At 36.7% G+C, this 24,984-nt stretch overlaps 1 protein-coding gene and 1 long non-coding RNA gene across 5 annotated transcripts in view; one reads left to right on the top strand and one right to left on the bottom strand.

Annotated features, from left to right (window-relative positions):
• The window catches only part of plekhg5b (pleckstrin homology domain containing, family G (with RhoGef domain) member 5b), a gene marked incomplete at its 3' end in the record, with an annotated part of 77,336 nt that overhangs the window by 49,038 nt on the left and 3,314 nt on the right, over positions 1–24,984 (bottom strand). For 2 of the 4 annotated variants that reach the window (XM_082145531.1, XM_082145532.1), the window contains exons 1-2: positions 18,988–19,126; positions 10,042–10,118 (exon numbers count right to left, since the gene is read on the bottom strand). In XM_082145531.1, the coding sequence (XP_082001657.1) occupies positions 10,042–10,118; positions 18,988–19,111 (201 nt within the window). In that variant the 5' untranslated portion in view covers positions 19,112–19,126. Of the gene's footprint in view, positions 1–10,041; positions 10,119–18,987; positions 19,127–24,984 lie in introns of those variants that run through there. The other 2 variants (XM_082145529.1, XM_082145530.1) reach the window with 1 other exon arrangement.
• LOC309480411 lies at positions 580–2,490 on the top strand. Its single transcript, XR_014199638.1, has 2 exons — positions 580–1,077; positions 1,392–2,490. It is a non-coding gene; the product is annotated as an uncharacterized lncRNA (long non-coding RNA).

A 24,984-nucleotide genomic window follows, 5' to 3' on the forward strand; every position in this document is an offset into this window, starting at 1 on the left:
GCTAAAAAAGGAAAGTATGAAGCCTGAAAATTTGTGTATACTGATATTTTAAACATTACGCATATACATATACTCAAAAACATTACGCAGTATTAAGAGCATCTCGGAAATAATTGATTCTGATTGCTCAATCATTCTGTTTAGTAGATTGATAATTGAAATTAGATATAGAAAATAATACAAATTAAAGCTATACAGTAGTCAACATTTAAAGTGGATCAAAAAAGTTCAAAGTTGTCCTAAGACGAGAACAAAATTCAAAATTCATGTATAACTTTAATGAAAGGTTTTGATGCACTTCAAATGTTGACTACTGTAGAAATACATAATGATAAAAATGGCAAAAACAACTAAACCTAAAACTATTTAAAAAAATCATTTTCAGTAACTTAAAGCTGAAAAACGTGTTGCCTTTACTACTATCTGAAATAAATTAGTTGAAGTAGGCCTACTAAAATTATTACAAATATAATTATAAAACATAAAATATATTAAAAATATATATATTAAAAAATGTGATACCAGTGCCAAATCGATACTTTTAAAACGGTACTGGTGCCTATGCCTAAACGGTGCCTGAACCGATACTTTAAAAAAAAAGAAAAAAGAGAGAGCCTCAAAACGATGATGAATGACATTAAAGAGCGACTTTTTTATTGAAAAAAATAAAATGAAAAATTCTTAATATTTAATATATTAAAATTTTAAGTAAATATATATATATATAAGTAGTCTAAATACAAAACACAAAATTACATAACAAAATTCACAATAAAACCTAAGCCAATCAGAGTCACTCGCGGCATTCTGTGGTCATATTTGTGATGTGAATGTTATTTGCTATATAGCCGTGCTCTCTTTCTTCTCATGTGATATAATTCCAGTCAAGCATTCTAATGTCCATTTTGTGAATTATATTGTGACTACTATTTTGAAGTGTAGTGTGATGATGTAATGTGTGTGAGAACGGAAATGAAAGAGTAAACAAGATGGATGAAGTTTGCAACTCATGTCTCGTATGCTTTATTGCTTCTTACTAACTCCTGACAGACACCGGAAATTTCTTTACTTTATTTGGTAAGTAGCTGTGTATCAAGTGGGACAAATATACAGCCAGTTATCACAAAATAAACCCCTTCAGGGCTTACACAAGACCCCTGATCAGCCTGTATCCAATACATACAATGTTTAACACATCATAAGTTAATGTTTTAGTTAAAGATTTTCAAACAGTTTGAAACTGAAACTTTAGCCACAATAGGCAGATATGTGCATGGGAGGGGGGGGGGGGGGGGGGGGGGGGGGGGTTGGTACAGATCAACTGGTTTAAATAATGTTTTGTGTTTAAATACGTCAAGCCTTTAACATTTCTACATCTAAACACCAAACAGATCTCGCTCCAAACTGATGTCATTGGTGGAGCCAGCATTGTTGTGTTGAGCTGGTTGGGATGCTCAAACAAACTACGTGGGGAGCTGATCATGTCACATAAATCCTGTCAGTCAAACATATAAGGAGCAAATCCTAATGAACCCCAAAACAGATGACTGCACAACACCAGTGTACAGAGATTTACCACAGTACTACAGAAAACACCACACCCTCGACAAAACGCTCTGAAAGGGAGGTTTGTTTTAGTTCTGCTTTATTGCATCAGCATTGTATTAGCAGGATTACAAACTTAGGGCGTAAAATACGCTTGCCGTACCAGTCCACCTGAGTCATATCGAGCCCACCTCTACCAAACACACTCTCTCCTGGTCGAATAGAGACGGATCTGAGGTTCAAGAGCTCCCTAAACAAAACTCAATGTTCCTCTGGCATTCAAAGTAAACCACGCTGAGCTTCACTTAAATCCTCTACAATTAGCTTCCTACATAAGAGACAGTGTGTGTGTGTGTGTGTGTGTGTGTGTGTGTGTGTGTGTGTGTGTGTGTGTGTGTGTGTGTGTGTGTGTGTGTGTGTGTGTGTGTGTGTGTGTGTGTGTGTGTGTGTGTGTGTGTGTGTGTGTGTGTGTGTGTGTGTGTGTGTGTGTGTGTGTGTGTGTGTGTGTGTGTGTGTGTGTGTCTGTGTCTGTGTGTGTGTGTGTGTCTGTGTCTGTGTCTGTGTCTGTGTCTGTTTGGGGAATAGTGTCCCATCCCTCCAGAACCCCCTGCTGTCTACCGCAATTAAAAGAGTCTATATTTAAAGAGGCAGACAGCAGCAATACGATTACCTGAGGGGATCAGGTGCTCTGGGCAAAGCAATCGGGAAGATCCAGCATAAGTGCTTCCACACATCTGATGCCCATCTGACGCAATATAGACCTTTCTGTCATAACGCAAGGACACAAGGACTCAAGGCAGTCCTGCCTGTGTTGTGACTGTTCGATCACTACGATAGTCCGAATATCTTATCTAAAGGTCCAACAATTTCAGCCTGACAAACCAAATTTATTCATAGCTCAAAAAAGGTCAAAAGGTTGGGGTTGCTCAGATTTTTTAATTTTTTTTGAAAGAAATTTTTTTTTGAAAGAATGCCCACCAAGACTACATTTATTTGATCAAAAATACAGTAAAAGTATTGTGAAATATTATTTCAATTTAAAATAATTATTTCAATTAAAAAAGTAATTCATCCCTGTAATGCAAAGCTGAATTTTCAGCGTCATTACTCCAGTCTTCAGTGTCACATGATCCTTCAGAAATCATTATGATATGCTGATTTTCTGCTCAGGAAACATTTCTTATTATCATCAACATTGAAAGGAGTTGATATTTTGTGGAAACTGTGCTATATTTTTTCAGGATTCTTTAATAAATATAAAGTTTAAAAGAGCTCAGAGAGCGTTAATTTTGGACCTAAATGCAACAAAACAACTAGTAATCTTGCACTACGCTGATAAATGTATCCAGCAAGCATTTCTGAGAAACCAACATTATGCAATAGCTTTTTTCCCAAGAAAGTGTGCAAACCCTCCCAGAAAACACCTGACACTTGGCCATATGTCAAATATCAGAGTGTTTTTCACCATTTATCCATGTGGCTTCATTTACGAAATCAAAATGGCTGATGCCTTAACTGATGAATGAAAATGCTCATGTGCGGTTTGTGTGATTGATGAACGACTGGGTGTCAGATGGTCTCGTGTCATGCACCAGTCAAAAGGCACCCCATGTGTTCGGCATTGAAAAGCCATTATCCAACTCTGACCGGCAGATTTTCGTGCCCAGTCCACATCCTCAATGCCAGCAGACGCTCCAACGGTGAGCGGTCAATGACCATCACGCAATAGTGAAGTAATCCTTCCATTCCTTCACAAAGGAAACCGCTCATCTGGGTCTTCGCTCGTTCATTTCATCTTATGAGCCATTACCTTGTCCACTGAAGCTGAATTTATGCTTTCGGTGGTTATTTAATGGCATTACAATCTGTGGGGAAAATTCAACTAGGACTGGGGCACACATTTTAATTCAGACATGGACGAAAGCAAACACGCGCTGGATCCTCAGTGCAAAAGAATACTCTGCCACAAAAACCTGTTAAACCTTGAAATGCGCTACTTGCAATTTTGTTTATAAGTAAAAATGCACCTAGAGTTCTTTATAGTGCCTTACTGGGCTTGAACTGCCAAATACACACTTAATTGTAAAAATGTCAATGTCCCTCATAAATACAGTCGTTTATCTCTTACATGAACATAAATGGTTGAGAAAGATAGTGCATGTCTATCAGTATATTAGATCAGTGCATTTGCTCTTAAAGTGACAGGAGCCTAATAAACCTGCTTTGTTCTATAGTAGTTTTTTATTTCTAGTGCTTAAATTTTTTTTTTTCAGGTAGGTCTATTTCATTTGTGTCTTTTTTCTATTGTAGTTTTATATCCTATTGCTTGTAATAATTTTTATTTGTTACTTGTCTTCAGTGAGCTTGAGCTTTTTTGGGAAAAAAAATGTATGTACAGTACAGGCCAAAAGTTTGGACGCATTACTATTTTTAATGTTTTTTGAAAGAAGTTTCTTCTGCTCATCAAGCCTGCATTTATTTGATCAAAAATACAGAAAAATATGTAATATTGTGATATATTATTACAATTTAAAATAATTGGTTTTCAATTTATTATACTTTAAATGAGCTGAATTTTCAGGATCATTACTCCAGTCTATCACAGGATCCTTTAGAAATCATTCTAATATGATGATTCATTATCAAAGTTGGAAACAGTTCTGCTGCTTAATATTTTTTCATAACCTGTGATACTTTTTTAGGATACTTTGATGAATAAAAAGTTTAAAAAAAGAAGCAAATGTTTTAAAAATAGAAATCTTTTGTAACAACAATATACACTACTGGTCAGTTATTTGGGGTCAGTAATTTTTTTTCTTTCCTTTTTTGAAATAAATCAATACTTTTATTCAGCAAGGATGTGTTAAACTGATAAAAAGTGATAGTAAAGAAGATTTATATTATTAGAAAATATTTTTTTATTTTGAATAAATGCAGTTCTTATTAACCTTTTATTCATCAAATATATTAGGCAGCAGAACTGTTTCCAACACTCATAATAAATCAGAATATTAGAATGATTTCTAAAGGATCATGTGATAGACTGGATGTCACATGTGATCCTGGAGTAATGATCCTGAAAATTCAGCTTTGCATCACAGGAATAAATGATAATTTAAAGTATAATAAATTGAAAAAAACAATTATTTTAAATTGTAATAATATATCACAATATTACTTTTTTTTTTCTGTATTTTTGATCAAATAAATGCAGGCTTGATGAGCAGAAGAAACTTCTTTCAAAAACATTAAAAATAGTAATGTGTCCAAACTTTTGGCCTGTACTGTAGGTTAGTTAGGCTAGTATTAGTTTGTGATTTTGACATATTAATTCAATTTCTATATCATAAAAACTTTATTTAAAGCAAAAAATAACTATAATCTGATATATATCGTTATCGTGAAATAAAATTATTCATATCGTGTTCATAATATTCATTTTCATAATATTTTGCTTATATCACCCACCCCTAGACTCATCAGTTGACTTTGCCAATTAATTAGTCAGTTGTTGTTGTCCATCCTGACCCATTTTGGGTCAAAAGACAAGAGGATATCCGGTCCCTAAGTCAATTATTGGCCAAACAGCCTGTGTGGGCCATAGCATTGTTACAGCTCACTCGGTTCTTAAAGGAGCCATCCACAATCATTTATATTTATAAAAAATAAAAAAGCTATTAGAGTGATCATCAACCTCTGCCGCTGCCCAGAGTGACCCATGAATCATTAGGGTAATGAAAAGCTAAATATTTATGGGCCGTTTCAGAACAGACGCAAATGAGAAAAGAGGGCTGAATGAGACGGCATGCGTTCCATCACTCAGCAACACGCCTTGGGAAAGATTTACAGCGGAATGAGGAAACAGAAGGAAAAACTGAAGTTATCTGGAAATGAGTAGCGAGGACCCTTTCCCTGAAGCAGAGTGTCATTTGAGTAGGTGGCTAGACGGAGGAAGATTTATTTAGAAACGGATAAGTTGTAATAGGGAAAGTGAGGGCAGTTATCTGATCTATCACTGCGTCTGACACACACACACACACACACAAACCAACCAACCCGCAGAGCTCTCAGCTGTTTGTCTTTGGTGGGGTGGATTTCCCTGGCGATCCACACCTTGTCTAGTCCTGTTGGGTCGTGAATGGAGGTAATTGGCGCTGAGTGATGGAAGCACGCTCAGACTGGCCCATCTCTACATGGAAACAGAATCAGACACCAGAAGATACAACCGGAAAAAGACCAACCCACAAACTCCAGAGTCCCGTTAGCCATTCATTTGTCTTTTTCTTCTTTTAAAAAAAAAAATCATTTTAATAGAAATAGGGGGGATAGGATCAGAAAAGCATTACTGTTAACTAACTGAAATAAGCTGAAGTACTAAAATGACTAAAACTAATAAATTAGTAGTTTGACAATTGAAATAAAGCTGAAATAAAATCCTATATGTTAGATGAAAAATAATACAAATTAAAGCTATACAGTAGTCAACATTTGAAGTGGACCAAAAAAGTTCATCCAGTGTCCTAAGACGAGAACGGGTATTGTTCAAAATTCATGTACAACTTTGATGAAAGGTTTTGATCCACTTCAAATGTTGACTACTGTAGAAATACATAATGATAAAAATGGCAAAAACAACAAAATAGCTAAATCTAAAACTATAAAAAAAAAATCATTTTCAGTAACTTAAAGCTAAAAAAAAATTCAACTTTTGAAAAACTTAAATTAGAAATGTTGCCTTTACTACTATCCAAAATAAATTAGTTGAAGTAGGCCTACTAAAATTATAAAAAAAAATAAAAATATAATTATAATACATCAAATATTTTTGAGAACTAATAAAATAGCAAAAACACATTTATTACTAAATTAAAATATTAAAATAAAAGCTAATTAATAAATACTAAAAACAAGTTTGTGCTGTGCAACACGTCTGAACATGTACCGTCAGCCATCTCCGACAACCAGCTCATTTTAAGGCTTTCCATAATTACTTGGTTAAAACGACTAGATTCTACTAGGTTAAACAAACGCCACACCACAGCATTTTAAAAAAATGTCAAAAGCAAGCACTTTCTACTTGAGTATTTAAGACATGCATTTAACTTTTGTCTTCTTGTCAGCATTATTCTTCCAACAGACTATAAATAAATACAGTCCCCCTTAAACCAGCAACATTAGCGACAGTTGTGCAAGAGCCATGACTACTTACACAGCATAAAATGACACAGACAGTGATTCAGACATCTGAAGCAGTGTGTTTGTCATCAAGCTTTTTTTACATTCCTAAACGCAAACACACACACACACACACACACACACACACACACACACACACACACACACACACACACACACACACACACACACACACACACACACGTGTCTCTTTGCCTCCTCCTAGTGGTCAGGGTGAGTTACTGCACAGGAATCCTGCTACTTTGTCAGGAATTCCAAATTATGACTTTCAAAATACTATGTTTATACACAAAGGTAGTGGATAGAAGGGTAAGATGTGCCAGTGGAGTGGGTAAGCTGTGTCACCCTGTTGATCTAAATTTAGAAAGGGCCAATGATGCACAGCTGCCTGTGATAGATAGATGCAAATGAGAAAATTAAACCTTTATTGTTGTTGTAATTATTACTATTTTTGCATATCAAAATACTTTCTACAATGCAGGAAAAAGACTGTCAAAGCAAAGTTAGGTGCATACTAATGCATAACACGGTGTCCATTATTTCTAAGTGGCTCAGCTATAGTTAGCTTTTGCATCAAAATGCAAGAAATCCAAAGAAAAGAAAAAACTATTACAAGCTTTAAAAAAAAGTGTTTCACTACAATAAGATATTCTGAATGTAAAATATTTCCTTGCGTGTTTCTGAATTGTTATAGATGTTTTCTTCTCATTTTAGCTTAGAAATAATAATATATCAGAGAATTAAATAATTTATAATATAATATATATAAAATAATTAATTAAATAAATAATAATAATAATAATATTTTTTCAAAAGATTCAATACATTCAAAACAACACATTAAATTAACCAGAAATTACAGTTAGGACATTTATATTATATTTATATTATATATATATCAAAGATCAAAAAAATTGCAATTACTTGAAAAAAATAAATAAAATATATATATTAAAGAACCCAAATGATAAAATACTAATATATATATATATATATATATATATACACACACACACACATATATATATATATATATATATATATATATATATATATATATATATATACACACACACATATATATATATATATACACACACACATATATATATATATATATATATATATATTAGTATTTTATCATTTGGGTTCTTTAATATATTTTTTTTTCTTTTTTTCTTTTTTTCAAGTAATTGCTATTCTTTTGATCTTCTATTCATAAAAGAACCCTGAAAAAAACAAAAATATTAATCAGCACAATTGTTTTTAACATTCCATCACACATAATCAGAAATGTTTATTGAGCAGAAAATCATCATATTAGAAATGATTTCTAAAGGATCATGTGACACTGACGACTGGAGTAATGATGCTGAAAATTCAGCTTTGATCACAAAAATAAATTACATTTTAAAATATGAAAAAAAGAAATTTACAATATTACTGTTTTTACCATATGTTTGATCTAATAAATGCAGCCTCGGTGAACAGAACAATACAGATTTATTTTTTAAAAACAAACGATTTTACTGATCCCAGGCTTTTGAACGATACATCACCCCAGAACGAGGAGTAACAAACAAGCCATAAACAATCAAGTTACAAGCTAACTAAATGAAGGCACGCATGTCAACGAGGGGATGACCAGTAATAAAAACAATGGAGGCACAGAGGGAGGTGAAGGTGACAATGAGACTAGAAACATTCCTCCCTCATGTACGTTTCTCTGTAATCTCCTTACATAAGCAGAGCCCGTGACCTCGGGGCGAGCACAATCACCGACCCCCTACAGCGGTCCTGGTCACATAATCATAAACCCAGAGCCCTCGTGTGCTCACTTATACACACAAACACGCTGGAGAACGGCACGCACAGACATCACATTACAGGCGGACTTCAGGCTTTTGCATGAATGGAGAGTGATTTACAACTGTTTTTAAAGAATGATTAGGTGAGACTTAGCAAGTTCCAACAGGTAACGGCTCTGTGGTTTGATTTCCGTCGTCTCTCGAAATAAAATGAGCTCAACACTCTAGTAAGAAGTAAAAAGTAATAAAATAAATCACAGTAAGGAGGAAATAAACAGCTCATCTGCTTTGACATAAACTGAAGGATTTTCCCATAAAGTTCACTTATAACGCTAATTTTTACATATTAATTGATTTTATCATGAACATTTTATTTTAAATTAAGTAGATGAAAGACAGACGGACGGATATATGGAGAGATAGACAGAGATAGATAGATATAATATCTCTCTCTCTCTCTATATATATACACATATACATATGTATATTTATTTATATATACATACAGATATACACAAAAAATTAATATTTTAAAAATGTTATTATAAAATATTTATTAATTTAATGTATCAATGTTGAATAAAATATAACTATTTAAATTTAAGCTAAATTAAGTTTAAAATAAATATTTAAATATTATATTTCTGTAAATAAACTATTTTTAAACCTATTTTAAAAAATGCATTTTATATCTTAAAGATTTTTTTTCAAGGAATTAACATTTTATTTAGCAATGCATTTTCTATTTTCTAATTAATGCTGTTCCTTTTAACTTCCTATTCATCAAAGAATCATAATAAAAAAAAATCTAAAAGGCGCAATTGTTTTCAACATTGATAATAATACATTTTTCTTGAGCAGTAAATCAGCATATCAGAATGAAGGATCTGAAGGATCATGTGACACTGAAGACTGAAAATTCTGCAGAAATTCCTAAATAAAACAGTTACTCAAAACTGTAATAATATTGTATTTTTGATCAAATAAATGCAGCCTTAGTAAGGCATTAAAAAAAAAAAAAAAACCTGACCAACCACAAACTTTTGAGAGAAATTCTGTCTGTCTATGAAAACATCTGCTAAATGGACCTGAGAGTACCACACTCGTTTAGCTACAATAGCTGAAAGCTTTAATCAAATCACTGACAATATCTAACAAATAAACACATTCAAAAAAGTAGTTTCTTGTCACCATTACACCCAAACCTGCCGCATAACATTCCCCTCAACACAATAACAGCCGTCTACCTCATTCCCAACTATGATTCCCAAAGCACATAGAAAGTTATCAAAGCCTTCCTGAGAGTTGACTTGTGTTCCCCGCTCTCCCATGTCAGAGAGCATCAGCTTATGAGAGAGAATTCATTTCACAGTCTGGTGGCCAGAGAGGCGACCTCGTATCCCAGCAGGCCTTTCTCTGATCCTCTAAAACCAACGAGAAGGCGAGATCTCGCAGCGTTCTTCGGGACGGGTGTCTGCTGTGCTGCTCTTACCTTTGAGGCGTGACGGCGCTCGGTGCAGTCTGGATGCTGGCACAACACACACTCCTCTTCCTGAGCCGGCTTTTCGTCTGCAACAGTGAATCACACACAGATACACATTAAAACACCTTAGAGAACCGGCGGTAAACGTGTACATTTTCTGAAGAAAAACGACATTGCCAGGGTGTTGCTAAGCAGTCGCTAATGTATTCAGTGTTTACGGAGTTTCTACGCAGTTGCAAGAGTATTTTGGATTGATGCTAAGAGGTTGCTAAGGTCTTATGGCTGGTTGCTAGGGTGTTGTGGTGTTCTTTTGTTTGAGTTGAAAATCATAAGTCAGATCATTTAAAGTTTGTTCGAGTCTTTAAAGAAAGATTAAAAATAAGGAAAATTATGTCACCACCATATTGCCAGTGTGTTGCTAAGCGGATTGATGCGATAAAGGTTGTTTAGGTGTTATGAGTGGTTGCTAGGGTGTTGTCGTGTTCTTTTCAAAAAGCAAAACACAACAACAACAAATACTAAATTTGTTCCTAAATACTAAGTACTAAGAGGATATATAGTGCAATAAATGGACAGACAGAGGAACTTTAACAGGATATAAACAGAACAGGGAAGAAGACGACGACGACAACAACAACAACACAACAAAAAGGAAGTAAAAAAGAAGAGACAACATAAACAAGATGTAATATCACTTTCGCTTCATTCTTGACTGGATAAACAGGTGTTTCTTATTAGCACAGAGCAAAACTAAAACAACTGACCACACTATAAAAATTCATTTTATGAGTACTAATTATTTCATGTGCCTTAAAGATCTGTGTGTCTGTATGTAACGTTAGATGGGAACTTCAGGACAGTTAACGGCCACATTTGCAAGCACTCCTCTGTAGAAGTCGACCCAACAAAAACTTTCCATTCTCCTCTCCGCTTACAGATTCAATATGCTCAGGAAAAATTATGAACATCTTTTCCATCTGGAGATCTTTTGCTTTTAATGTGTAAGTAATACACCTCAGTATCAGATCCTAGACCAATGGTTCCCAAACTGAGGAACGCATACAGATGGCGTTCGCAACCAAATGCTTGGTTTTGCAGTTCATTTAATTCTACCCACCTTAAAAACAACAACAACAACAACATTAAAACCGATGATGTATTTCTAACAGACAAAATGTCACTTCTAGTGTAAAAATAAGAAAATAGTAGTGCCGTAAAAGGTTAAATACATGGCATCCAGTCAATTTGCCTCATCTATTGCGGTAAAAACTGACTTCATCCACAAAAGCAGCATGAATAGGTTGCGTGCAGAGTATGCCGCCTCAGCAAATCGCGCTACATCACTGCCTTTTTTCGACAATGTCCCTTTGTAAAAGTGTTTTTTTTTTTTAAAGCATACTACCATGCAGAACAAATATAGATACAGACAATGCATAGATAATAAATTATACGAGCAAGAATGCTTTTTTTACCGAACATATCGTTGTGCGTCTCCAAGCAACACACAGTGGAGTTTCATTGAATGAATCGGGAGAGTCAGTGATTCAATGACCCATTCATAAATACAGCCACTCATAGCATATAATAAAGGCTAGATGTCTCGTCCGCACTGCTGGCCAATGGAGGTCGACGTGAGCACGCGGCGGCCATCTTGCCACAGGGAGCTCGCTCACTCGTAACATTGTGTTTTAATGGTGCATGTACTTTTAAATAACCATAACTTGCTACATTTTCAACCGATTTTCAAACGGTTTGGTTTGTTATAAACGTCAGAGATGTAGTTATGACACTGCAATGACTGCATACATATGAATAATTTAGAAAATCTGCAATTTCAACATGTTCCAGCGTTCAGAATTACAGCCACGTTAATAACGTTTGTAAGAAACCAAACCGTTTGTAAATCCGTCAAGATTTCAGCGAGATAGGAGGATTTGTGTTCGTGCTGATCACTCACCTTACTTCAGATACCACAGAGCTCGCCAGAAAGCTTCCCTGTGACAAGATGGCCGCCGGTGATGCCGTTTGAGACTCCGGCTTAAGACATCTAGCCTTATATGGATATCTATGCAGCCACTTGCTTCATTACTGAATCAACGAATCAATGAATCAACGAATCAATGAATCACTCATTAAGACAGTGATTTGCTGCCACCTAACTGGCGGTTTTAGTTTAATATTTAAAAGTATTCTCTTGGTTTTTCCATCATTTCATATCTTTTTATTATTTAAAACATCTCATAACATTATAATATGCCATTGTAACTGCATTCATGCCATCTCTGAGCAGTTAAACTGTGAAAATGCATCTAGATGCAGCTTGTGTCATCTTGTGTGATGTGTCACTGCAGTGCAAAGATGACTTTTGTTGATACTGATTTCATTTGATTGAAATTATTTATTTAGCTTAAAGGGATACTTCAGGACAGAACAACATAAATAAGGTGGTTTTAGAAAAAAACCCGAGCTTCTAACTCCACCTGGAGCGTGTTATTTGTTTTGCAAAAATCCAGCACTCCCGCTTCATCAGGTCCAATCAGCGCAGGGGGGTGTGAGATCTGACTGTCAATCACAGGTCGTGCACGCGCCACAGATCCCCCCTCACTCGCGCACGTTAATATCACATGCACACGCCACGCCTGAAGTTCGCCTGGAGATTGCATGAAGCGTGATGGCGGAGAGAAAATCTACTAACAAGCTTCCAATTCCTCGGTTATTGCTATCTATGGATAGATTAGCCAGGGCAGCCTACCTCCGAGTCCATGGTGTTGATAGATGCTGAAGAGACGGACGCGTTCACAGAAAATCAGGTACACACGCACAGTGACGCACTGACGAGCACGACCTCGATGGGAGGGTGCTCGCTGGTAGTGGGGAGGGGCATGAGAGTTGTAAACATTCAAAATTTTGGCTAATCGACCCAATCTGCCAGACTTGCCGACGGCAGCTTTAAGCTTTGTATTAGTAGAAAACCTGTAGTATTTTTTAATTACTGTGCTTCCCACCCTCATATCCCCTTGAGACGAGAGATTTATGTATTTTTTTGTCTGGAAAAAATCCTCCGATGACGCAAAAATCGTCATTTCGTGTCATCGGAGGATTTTTTGGCCAGAGGCTAAAGACTACAGCCAGTAGTAGGGGCTGTCCCGCATGTTCTCAACCCGCCCATAGAGGGTGGGATCTCACTCACAGAATGTACACATAGTGTCAGCCGTCTTTCTTTGGAAGCTAAGCTAGCAGGCTCTTGTTCTGTGGAGAAAGCTGAGTAGTAGGGGTTACCATCCTCTTTTTCCAGGACATGTCCGGCCGTCGAGATCGTCCAAAATGTCCGGGATTCGGCTTTTGCTTTCTGCAGTCGCCATTCATTGTTTACATGCACACCTTTTGTTTCAATCTAACTGAATTCATTCCGATTGGTGAATCTGAATGTAGTGTTTACATGAACGCTAAACAAGTGATCGGTTGATGTGCGTTTTAACATTGATAAGAAAATTCCCGCTCCTCCGTGATAGATAGGAGACCGGTGCGTCTCAGTAATCACGCCACCGGCCTCGCGCCGTTCTCCCGCGGCCCTCAGTCTCGTCCTGCTCGCCACAGTAAACATGATGAATGGCGACTGTAGAACGCAAAAGCCGAATCCCGGACATTTTGGTCGATCTCGAAATCCTGTGTAGACTCGTCACGGAGAGTCACAAGTAGCCTAGCCTTGTTGTTTAACTGCGCGCTCTTACCGGTAGGCGTGGCTTGGGAGTGGCCTCCTAGGGCAGCGAAGCAAGTGCATTCTGGGAGTTGTTGTCTTTCATCCACATAAGCCAAAAATAAATTTTCTGGCTTTTCTCAGTCTAGAAAGCTCCAAATTCAAAAATAATCACATTTCTTCTACATAAATGACCCATTTTAAATACACATTCATCTTTCCAGAGGTGAAGTATCCCTTTAAGTTATTGCTTTATTTGTCATATTAATTCAATTAATGAGATTTTAAGAATTTAACATAAAACATGACACATACATTTAATAGGGTTAGAAAAACTTTGCTTTCATAAAGGTAAAAAAAATATACATCTGAAAATCCATTTCATCATGGAGTAGGTGTGACTGCAGTCTAAGTGGAAGAGAGGATATTAAAGAAGGATACGCAGAAGGATATTAAATGCCTCAGTTTGGGAACCACTGCTTTAGACAATCAAGAGTGTCATGAATCAGAAACTTGTGACGAATCCTAAAATGATGTGACACGACAGTGTCTGACCACAGCACCAGCTGCCTGCCCTGGCTTACCAGTTTATAGAGTTTCAGGGAAGCATCACTATTCCTCATATTTATTCTTTCCAAACACTTGGGTGATAAAACATCTGCAGATGTTTAAAGTAAAACAGGGGAAAAAAGCATAGTACTTGGCTAGTTTACTCTGCAAAAAATTGATAAAATGCTAAATATAAAAAATAAACAATAAATAGAAAGTCAAATGAAATAAAACAAAAATATAAAACAAAAAGAAAATGAAATTTCAAGAGGGCACAATAAGATGAAACTGAAATATTACACAAGAGATTTGATAGTCTTATGATGTTTTTTGACATTTATAATGAGTAAAGCCCTACATGTTTAGCTTAGCGCAGAATTAATATGTGGTAAGAGGCTGATTCAGCAGTATTCATCTCTTTAATTATCTCTTTAACGTCCTTCTCTTCCTTTCCTTCATATACACACACACACACGCACGCGCACGCGCACGCACACGCACACGCGCACACACACACACACAATCCCTTTCTCTTCCTCTCTGTTTAACATGGACAGGAATGTCTGACCTCAGCACAGCTGATTAGGCCCAAATCAAACAAATAATAAAAGCAAGCTAGCGGCACATGTATTGTCAACCTCAACACACACAGTGAGACAGCATGTGCGTACGGCAACTTATGCAGTCATGCTCTAAATACAGAGGGGAAAAAACTCACTGTGGCCAATATTTTAAAGCCAAAGTGAATCAAATGTGAGTGTTGTTTACCTTTTGGGTTCCCAACTTCAGAAGAGGTAAAAACAGTTTTTTAATGTTTTAATACAATATAAAATATACAATTTTTTTTTATAATAAATAAATAAATATATAAATAAATAAATAAACAATAAAAAGGATAAAAGCTGAAACTATAGTTGCATGCTAAAACGTTCTGGTAAAATGTTTTTGATAAAAACTTAAATAGTTGTCGGAAGCTTAGTGATGATGACGTTGAAGTTGTGCAACCATGGTTTAGTTAGTCTCTTTAGCTTTTTACTTCCGTTTACTTCTTTAGGCTTCAATTAAGGCTTCTATTAGGCTTCAAAATTCATAAAAGTTGTGTTCATCTGTGAAAACTATCTTAATGGACAAAATGTGTAAGTATCATAAACTTTTGCTGATCATAGAGCTTGTTTTTTGCGATAATCCAGAAGCCTACGGGAAAATCCTATTGGGTTTTTGTCGAGGGAACCAGTGTGATGCGAACTGCCGGTTGGCCTACAAAGTGATGTCATACCTGCACTACTCTATAGCAAACTAGCTTTGAAAACATTAGACCCCACCCTCCCTTCAGAGCGTCTCCAAAGCCACGCCTCCTTCAAAACACATGAAAGCGCAGAGCCAGAGCGGAGTCTGCAAAGCGTCACGAGAGACGGCGTTAAATTACCTCATGTCTCAAAGCAAATAACATTATCATAATAATGAACTTAAACAAATTACAGAGCTCTAGTTGTACCACCTGACTGTTGCAGATTAATTTTGGTGTTGATAATGTTGACATAGAAACGCATAAATGTGAGTCTGAGAATGTAAACAGCTCTGGGTAGAACGTCATGGGTTGCCATCTCGTAATCACGGTAATTACGACACGAAGGTGAACGCAGCATAAGCTTGTTTTGGTTGAGGAGAAACTGTAAAAGGCGGCTGCTGTTTGTTTGTGGCTCTCAGTGACTGTCTCTGTAATGCAATGATTGGAAGAATTTTTTTGGTCCTGAGACTTTCACAAAAGATATACGTTTTAATAAATAAATATATATATTTAAATATATAAGTTTTTATATTTAGACCACTTCTATTATTGATTGCTATCAGAATGTGAAGAAAGTTTCAACCAGTATAACAAAAAAACTGCCTACCCTACCTTTAAGTATGTAAAATATAAAATTAATAACAACTATAATATATATGAATAAAATAAATTAAGTAATACAAATTATTTAACAAAATACAAAGTACTAATAGAAAACGAAACAACTAAATTATTAGAAATCATAATATAAACAACAATGTTACAATAGTATTTGAGTTTATATAATAATAATATACATTATTACTAATAATAATAATGTATTAATATAATCAGTATTATAATTATTATTATGAAAAAATATTACAAAACGTAAAAAAGAAAAAAACAAGACTTGACAATCTTACAATGATATATAAAATACGTAAAATATAAAATGAATAATAACCAAAATAAATAAATAAATAAATAAATATGTATGTTCGTAGAACAAACCATTCAGGACAGGCCAAATACTTTGGACCGTAACATACTAGGACCCCAACCCAAAGTACGAGCATTAGAAATAGTAATGCTCGTCTTAGCAAACACCTCTAATAATCATAAAAATCAAGGATCCATAAAACAAAGGCGTACAGTTCCCAACCGACAATCCCACAACCCTGCAGCCTTATCATAATCTTCCTCAAAGAAGACCACACAGTAAGGACCTGACCTTAACTGTACCATGTTTACCATGTATAGGCAGAGAGGAGGTTTCTAAAAGTATGTTTACGTATCGCTTTTGTGCGAGATTTTACAAGGAATTTGAGGAATGCCTCAGATCAGTGGTGAATTTATCCCTCTGTCCTGTACCACTGAGGCGACTGGCACACTACTGGAACTGCTGTCTCGCCTCGTTCTCATGCTTCGCTCTGAAGGCTAAACCTCCCCTTCAGCCGGAGACGCTGGAGAGAGTTATGTAACGCGAGGCGTCTACTAGAAGACAGATGGTGGACGGCAGCAGCCTGCCAATGTACGAGGTGTTTCGCTTGACTGTCAGAGATGCCGCCAACTGCTGCATCACCATGGGAAAATAAAAGGGTTTAAAACTATATGGTGAACAGGATCCCATTGAATACACATTAAACTGACTTTTGGCTAATAGAAAGGCATCTGTACCCTACACAAACTGCTTACAAATGCACAACAAAGGACAAAAAGCATTTTTTCTATAGTCCTAGTCCACTTTGCGTTCACATTAGCATTTTAACATTGAACCTAAATATCCAGAACCCAAATGCATAGGGATATGTTCACAACCTAATTGGTCAGCTTTTATGACGTAGATATATTTCGTGATGGAACTTATCAAACATCCAAAACAATGATGCTGGGCTAAATGCGCTCGCTGTATGTGTTTTTTAGAATTTTGGCCACAATATGCTTTAATAACTTTGGTTATCAGATATTAATGTGAAAGCACATTTATAGAATAAATAAAAATAAATAATTATGAAGTCTACTAAAAAAAAAAGAGTTTAAAATAAGTCACATTGAGAGAGATTTTCTTTATATCACTCATGTCACATTGTGTGAAATAAAAGGCACAATTATGAAAATTATATAGTTGCATATGTCACATTGTGAAATATAAAAGTCACAAATTTAAAATATAATTATGAAATATAGTCTTATATTTATGAGATTATGAGATTGAGAACGTCACAATTACGAGAAATTTAAATTATTTGAGGCAGAAATCGGCTTCCATATCAAAGTCATTTTGTATTCTGTAAAAAAAAAAAAAACTTGACCACAATTTTAGCTGATAACCAAATGTATTGCATTGTCAACCAAAATGTTTAGTTTGTGTAAGCCTATTTTAATCAGACAATGTCCAGTCAATTCGAATTAGAAACATTGAGATGATAAACATTTTAAGTACTAAGTTTCAAAAATTGTCTGCTTGAAAAACTAAAAATGCACTAAGCACATTTCAGTTATTTTCATTCATGTCATTGCCAGAAAACTGACAGCAAGTCTCTGACGTCCATGCCTCCAGCACTGCTTCTTACACAACATGCAGAGAGGACTTAAGAGGCCACACACTTAAATCTCGAGGACATACAGTAATAAGACCATTTAAAAGGCACCAATAGAGCTAATCTTACAGCAATGTGCTTTATAAGATGACTGCATAATCCACTATGAGTTTCTGACATTTTCCCATCACCGCTACTACCTCAAACACCAAAGTGAGCCATGACCCACCATTATAATCCCCCAGACTAATTACGGCATTCGAGAGGACAAGTATGCACTTAGAAATGCAGTACGCTCCTCTTCTGCAGGCCGCAGTGGCCAGAGAGCGGCTCTCAGTAATGGATCAGCCTTAATTACAGGTCTTATGAATGGAAGAGATCAAAGAAGAGACTCGGTGTTAAAGCTTTCCATCGCCAGATGAGTGTCCCAAATGTTCCGGAAGAAATTTGGGTTGCATAAGTTGTGAGACAAAAAAATAAAGCACTGAGGAGGACTGAATGATAGGCTAATGAAAAACAGTGTGTCCAGTTTCTTCATATATTATTATTATTAGCATAGGGATAAGAGCAAGAGTACTGAAGAATATGGAGGTGGCGGTAATGATTGACCATAACACATTTTTCAAAACTTCAAAACACACAAATCGCAGGCAGCAAGCATACAAAGTTAACAAGAAGTGTGGAGAGGTCTTATGATGAAAAACAGCTTAATGTAGCGCTACAAACAACGGGAAACAATACAGTGTATCTGACGCATAGATACATGAACTAGGGATGCAACAACATAAAAATTCTAAAGTTTAAGCAAGTACAATCTGAGATGGAAGTGTACTAAAGATGACAACTCATGGTTAGTGACTAAAGAGTTAGGGTTTTGGGGAAAGTGGATCCAGCCTTACCATTAACATCATGGATGACATCCAGTGGGGACGACCAAGAGTACCGCTCCCCCCCACGCTGTGCCAAAAAAGACGGTAGTGTCTCGAGCTCATATGCTCCCCGTTTCCTCCAGTAAAGGAACATTGTGAAGGACGAGGCTGTAAACGTTAACTGCAAAACTAAGCACCCCGCTAACTGATCTTCTAAAGGCTACTTTAAAAGGAAACAAAACCAACTCGTACAATAAACAAACACTCGACATCTAACGAGTCATCTTGACATCCACCTCTGATGTGCTATTAACTGGATATAGTCAATCTCAAACAATTCGCCATAAAGCAAGCACCTGCAGTTACCTCATCTTCCCTAACAAATAAACCTTTCTTTGATCCCGTTTCACGAGTTCCAACCCATAAAAGTGTGCAACTAGGCATGCCAAAACCGGACCTATATTCCAAACCCGAGGAAATCCTGGCACCCATTTCACAGCACCCCAATGAAACTCATGACAATAAATCTCTATTGAGAACGTATGACGGGTTCCTCGCTTCTTAAATTGTGGATCTCACAACGTAATCTTGCGGTACGCCAAGACGGGAACACCTAAAATTCCCCCTACACCTTGGCAAGAACAATCAAATTAAAGTCTTCCTAATTTGCCCGATGTCTTGATGAAAATGTCTCATCGCTTTTGAGAAGTTGACGGTGCTTCTTCTTCAACTTCATGTCAGATGTTCCTCGGTTTCTTCACTCTACAATCAGTATTACCAAGTCTGCAAGGAACAGGCACATTGGTGTCAAAGTCTGTGCAAGCAGTTTGGGCAAAGGGGCCTGGTTGTCTGAGGGTGTTCAACCCACACTACCAGACAAATGTTGTATTCATACTGGGGTGAAGTGCATGCTGGGATTGACAGACCAGGCCAATACCTTCCAGTATTTGAGAAACAAAGATCCCTTGCAAACCCCTCCTACACAGACAGTGAACTTTGTCTATGATTTGCACAAACAATAAAAGCCAGACATTTCTGCATTGATAAGAGCCCTGGTCCTCCTTTTCGGAGATTTATGCGTTATGAATGCCGTGTGACTACAACAATGTCAGCTGTTTCCGTGGATGGACACCAGCCAGCAGTGGCTCCTGATAAGATATCCGCTCTGCAGTGGTGGATGCATGTCAACATGACATCATTTCAAACGTGGCATTTCCTAAGCGTCAAAGGAACACGTTGGAAACCTCTTGTTGTATTAAGATGGCTTCAGTTATCCTGCAGAGAAGAGTTACTGTGAGAACGAACCGTGCAAGAGTCATAGGGGAGGGACAATGTTGCACAGCCATTCAAATGTCCAATTTTGGGATAAGAAATTAGAGGGTACGGCTGGGGCAGACTTACTCTTGGAGTCTGGCTTTGCAGACATATGGTAGTAATCCAGAACCTGGCTTTGAACTTGCAGCTTTTTTTTTATGAACAGGCCGCTCAGGCAGCTGTAGAACGAGACGCAACAAGCAGACTTCAGACTATGAATCTGAGATGTTTCCTCTGCAACTTCAGCGTCATTTTTAAACTCAAAACAGAGGGCATAAATATTTTGTGTTAGCATATGAAGTATGCTTACGTAATAGAGTTTGAGTACAGACATGTGACCGAAAGGCAGAATGAGTGTGTGCATCAGGAGTGAGTTTTCCAAGCCTCAATGGTGTTGACAGGTGGAGAGCAGTTTGATACTCTGGTTGCAAAAATAGTGGAAAACAGAGTTTAACCTATATTTAGATTGAACGGCCACGTCATATGCTATACTTAACCCTTAAATACTAGAAATGCTATTATAATATTTCAAAATTTGCAACACAACAACAAACTGAAGATGTTAACCTTATTCCACGTGAGGTCAGTTTCATCAATTGCCACTTAAGTCTTATTTAAAAACGTATTTATTTTCTTTAGCTTTTGAATAAGTTATGTTTGCTTTGTTATATGATTTTAATGTTTTCATTTTTGTAAAGCACTTTGGGGCAATGTCTGTTGTTTGAAAATGTGCTATATAAATAAAGTTGCTTGCTTGCTTTACCGAAGACAATTCACTGACCTTGTTCAATCCCCAAACACTACATATTAAATAGCACATAATCATCCCATATATGTGCCACGGACATCAATGAGACCTCAAATCATGTGACCTTTTAAGGTGCGCTGTTCCTTTTCTAGACCAGACTTTACAAAAAAACAGGTGAAAATAAATCAGACTTACACTGAGCCATGGACACCAGAATATCATAGAGGATGGGATTTTTTTTACTTTGGCTAGTAAACAATCACCTAGTAGCAACCATATAGCATTAAAAAAGCAATATCTAAAAATAAATTCACATAAAAATGCATGGATGGAAACCCAGCTATTGACAATCGTCGACCACAATTTGTCTGCAGGTAATGTGCGGTTACTACACATGAAAAACAACCCATCTAGATAGCCAGACTTTACCTCTCACTGGGTGGACAGCCATGAAAATGACTGATATGCCTTTCACTCAAAATCCCTAAATTGTTACTGTAACAGCACAGGGGTATTTAGGATGTAAGGAAAAGCTATACCGTCTGTACACTCAGTACACAAGCAGATATTACAGAGCTCATCCTTGGCAGAGACGTGGTCATTAACACGAGGCTGAGATCCGCCTAAATGGACTTAAGCTGGGTGGGGGAAGATGTTCAGAAGTAGCCAGCGTGGGACAAAGTGATGGCATGAACTCTTGTTAAAGGGCCCTTTTAATCTACCGTAATCGGCACATGGATGAGAGGGGTGACACAAGCGGGCTATTCTTATAATGAACACAGCATAAAGCCAAGAAACCAAGAGCTACAGGACTTACATTAGAGCTCCAGTCAATTGCTTAGTCACAATCTAGAAATATATGTAATGACTAGCAATCTAAACATAAAAAATACACATAGCTCTGACTCTAAACTCCTTTTAATGTGTTTTGCTGCATTCATGTGTTGTCCAAATTATCGTAATTATTACGAGATCACATCATTGAAATTCAAACTCAGAGATTATTTGTTTATGAGGCAACTCTCATAACACCAAAATCGACAATTCTTGTTATTTTTTATGGAATATTGCCGTATTTATAATAAATCATTTATCCTTGCACATCTTTTATTTATTTATATGCCGTCGTAATTTTTTATCAAAATACCTTGCAGCAACATCTCGTGTTCTCTGATGGCGTGTTTACTGGTGTGTGGGCGGGACAACCTGTCACTCACATGAGATCCACCAATAGAAATCCACAACCATACAATCAATTCCCCATGGACAAAATCAAGCCTCGCCCTAATTATTTTTTTTTTCGAGAAGCTGTTTCACGAGGATATACGTCACAATAGGAATGAAAAGACTGTCGCAACCAGAGAAATACCTAATATATTAATACTTTAATTCAATATTCTCTGAAATATTTAACAACAAATAAATCACAAGCGGTAACACTGACTGTAATACAATCAAACTGAAAGCCACGCATGCCATGTTTTTGTTTCATGATGTCACAACTGTCAACTTTTTATGTTTCCAACAAGTAATTATGAGATAAAATATTAATGTTGTTGGAATAGTATGCATTATGTTTGCACAGTATGCATTAATGCACCAAGGTCAATGTGTTATGGTACTTGTCAGCCATAATAACCCAGCTGAAAAACTATTAAACTGGTTTGCTGGTCTTAACCAGTTTACACTGGTCTCTTAGCCAGGCCAACACCCTTCTAAAACCAACCAAAGGCTGGAAGACCAATTAAGACCAGCTTAGGCTGGTTTCAGATGGGTTTTTTTCAGTAGGGAAACTTACTGTTATGCCAATAAGCTATAATACATGCAATGTAGGGGTGGGCAATCTGATGATTTTATATCGATTCATTTATAGAACAATTCAACAGCAGTAGGACTACTACGCGTTCGATCAAAATTTTGTTTTGGTATTGATTTTGGTTTTCAGGTCCAACGATTATGAAAACATGATAATCAAAATAAAATTATCATTGTGCGCATTCCATTCCTTTACTTTTAAGCGGTGTGCTTTCACCCCTCCTTGAAAGACTTAACGTCCAAATCAGTCAAATCATGTAACGTGACTTTTGTAAAATACAGGACATGCTTTATTTTAAAGAGTTATTAAAACCCATTAAACAGCGAAAGAGACTGATCCCCATGCGCTTTCTGTGTGCGAGCTGCGAGTTCGGTCTTAAAGCCTAATGCTGCTGTCTGTGTCATTAATGTTAATCAAAAGACAAAGACAAAAATCACTCACTGCTGAATAACTTTATAAAAGTAACAGAGGCTTTTTGTGGAATACAATACAATATTAGTCTAAAAACATTCCTTATTATCACAAAAAAATCCTATATTTATTATTTCAGCCAAAGTCTTGCAGTGTATAGCATACTAGTGAACATTTTCATTACTCATCTCAGCTGGGACATAAATGAAGGAACACAAATTTCACCTTCAGGCTCCAAAAGCGGCGCGTCAGCAGTCAAACGAACCAAACGACTCTAACTGCAAATTCACGGCTAAATTACTGCTAATCTCATTTATTCAACGGGTCTAATAGCTGAACAAGCACTTAAACCAAGGGCAGGACCTGGAGGAAGAACAATATGCTAATAGCACAGTCTTAAGCCTTTCTAGTGTGTGATAAAAGCAAGTTGAAAGCGTGACAGAGTGAGGGATGATGGGAAAGCTGTAAGGCTAAGAGGGCTGTTGAACGGTGGAGGGAACGGCTAACAGCTGCGAGAGCCTGTTCATGAGCATTACATCATCTCAGAACTTGAAAAGCTGATAGCAATAACCCTGCGGTGTGTTTTTGTGTGTATGTAGGGGGTTGCATTTGACTTTTGGAGTCATGCTAACAATACAGTCTCTCAAGTAAAGGCTATCATCTTGTACGTCAATTGTGAGTTAAGTTACCAATGATATTTCATTACGTTTGATCACTTTAATAAAATGCAGCGCGACTTTTGATTCAAACTAAGCGCTTGTGAATGAATCAGTCAATTCATTGACAAGAAAATTGTCAGTTTTTTGTGTAAAATGTCCTTTTCATACAGTTTTAAACACTTTTTTGTAGCATGAATAACTATTTTTACATTTTGCCCATACAAAACTCAAAGTGCAATGGCATTGCTATGCAGTTGCTATGGAATTCTGGGTAGTTGCTAGGTGGTTCCTTACTGACCCCAAGATGGAAAAAAAGCCCAATTCTCTATGATATTCTGGTTTCTAGATATTTCTGTGTCCGTCCTTCAGTGTAGTAGGTATGTATGGGAAGTTTTTACCAATTTGATCATTTTTTCACTGAAAATTAAGCCTCATCACTTAGGGTACGTTTACACGGCAACGATGTGCTAAAAACAGAAACGTTTTTCCTTTACGTTTTTCACGTGCAGACGACAACGTTGTCAAAACAATCCCCGTTCACACAGATCCACGAAAACGACTAGAAACGCTGTATTATTCATGCCAGGCCAGTAGATACGCATACGCATGACATTACCATTTTCACAAATTCTCGTTTTTGTCGTTTACACGGAGACGTTAACGGTATCATTTTCCAAAGTTTTTGTTTGCGTTTTCAGGCCCCCAAAATGCTTGCCTGGAAATCCAGACCTAAATCTAAAAGATGAATGGTCTGGCGTCGACTATTGAAAATCGGCCAGCTCGAGGGGCGGCACCAAGCATGCATTTGAAAATATCACTGCTCGCAATTGGATAACACTACGACCAATCACAACAAGTTATCGCTTAGCTACTGGCAGAGCTAACTGGTAGATTAGACTCTTACCGTATCCGGTCGGCAAAACAGCAAAAACGCCCTTCTTGCAAAGGAACGATTCGAGCGCCGTCTTCTGTTCCTCTTTTAGAGAAAAAGTCTAAATCTTTCATTGTAGCGGCCAAAGCCGTTTCAAACAACTGGTGTTCATCCATAGGCATCTCGCAATGTTTACTAATGACTTCGA

The sequence above is a fragment of the Leuciscus leuciscus genome, assembly GCF_965113295.1.
Source record: "Leuciscus leuciscus genome assembly, chromosome: 18".
NCBI classification, from domain to species: Eukaryota; Metazoa; Chordata; class Actinopteri; order Cypriniformes; family Leuciscidae; genus Leuciscus; species Leuciscus leuciscus.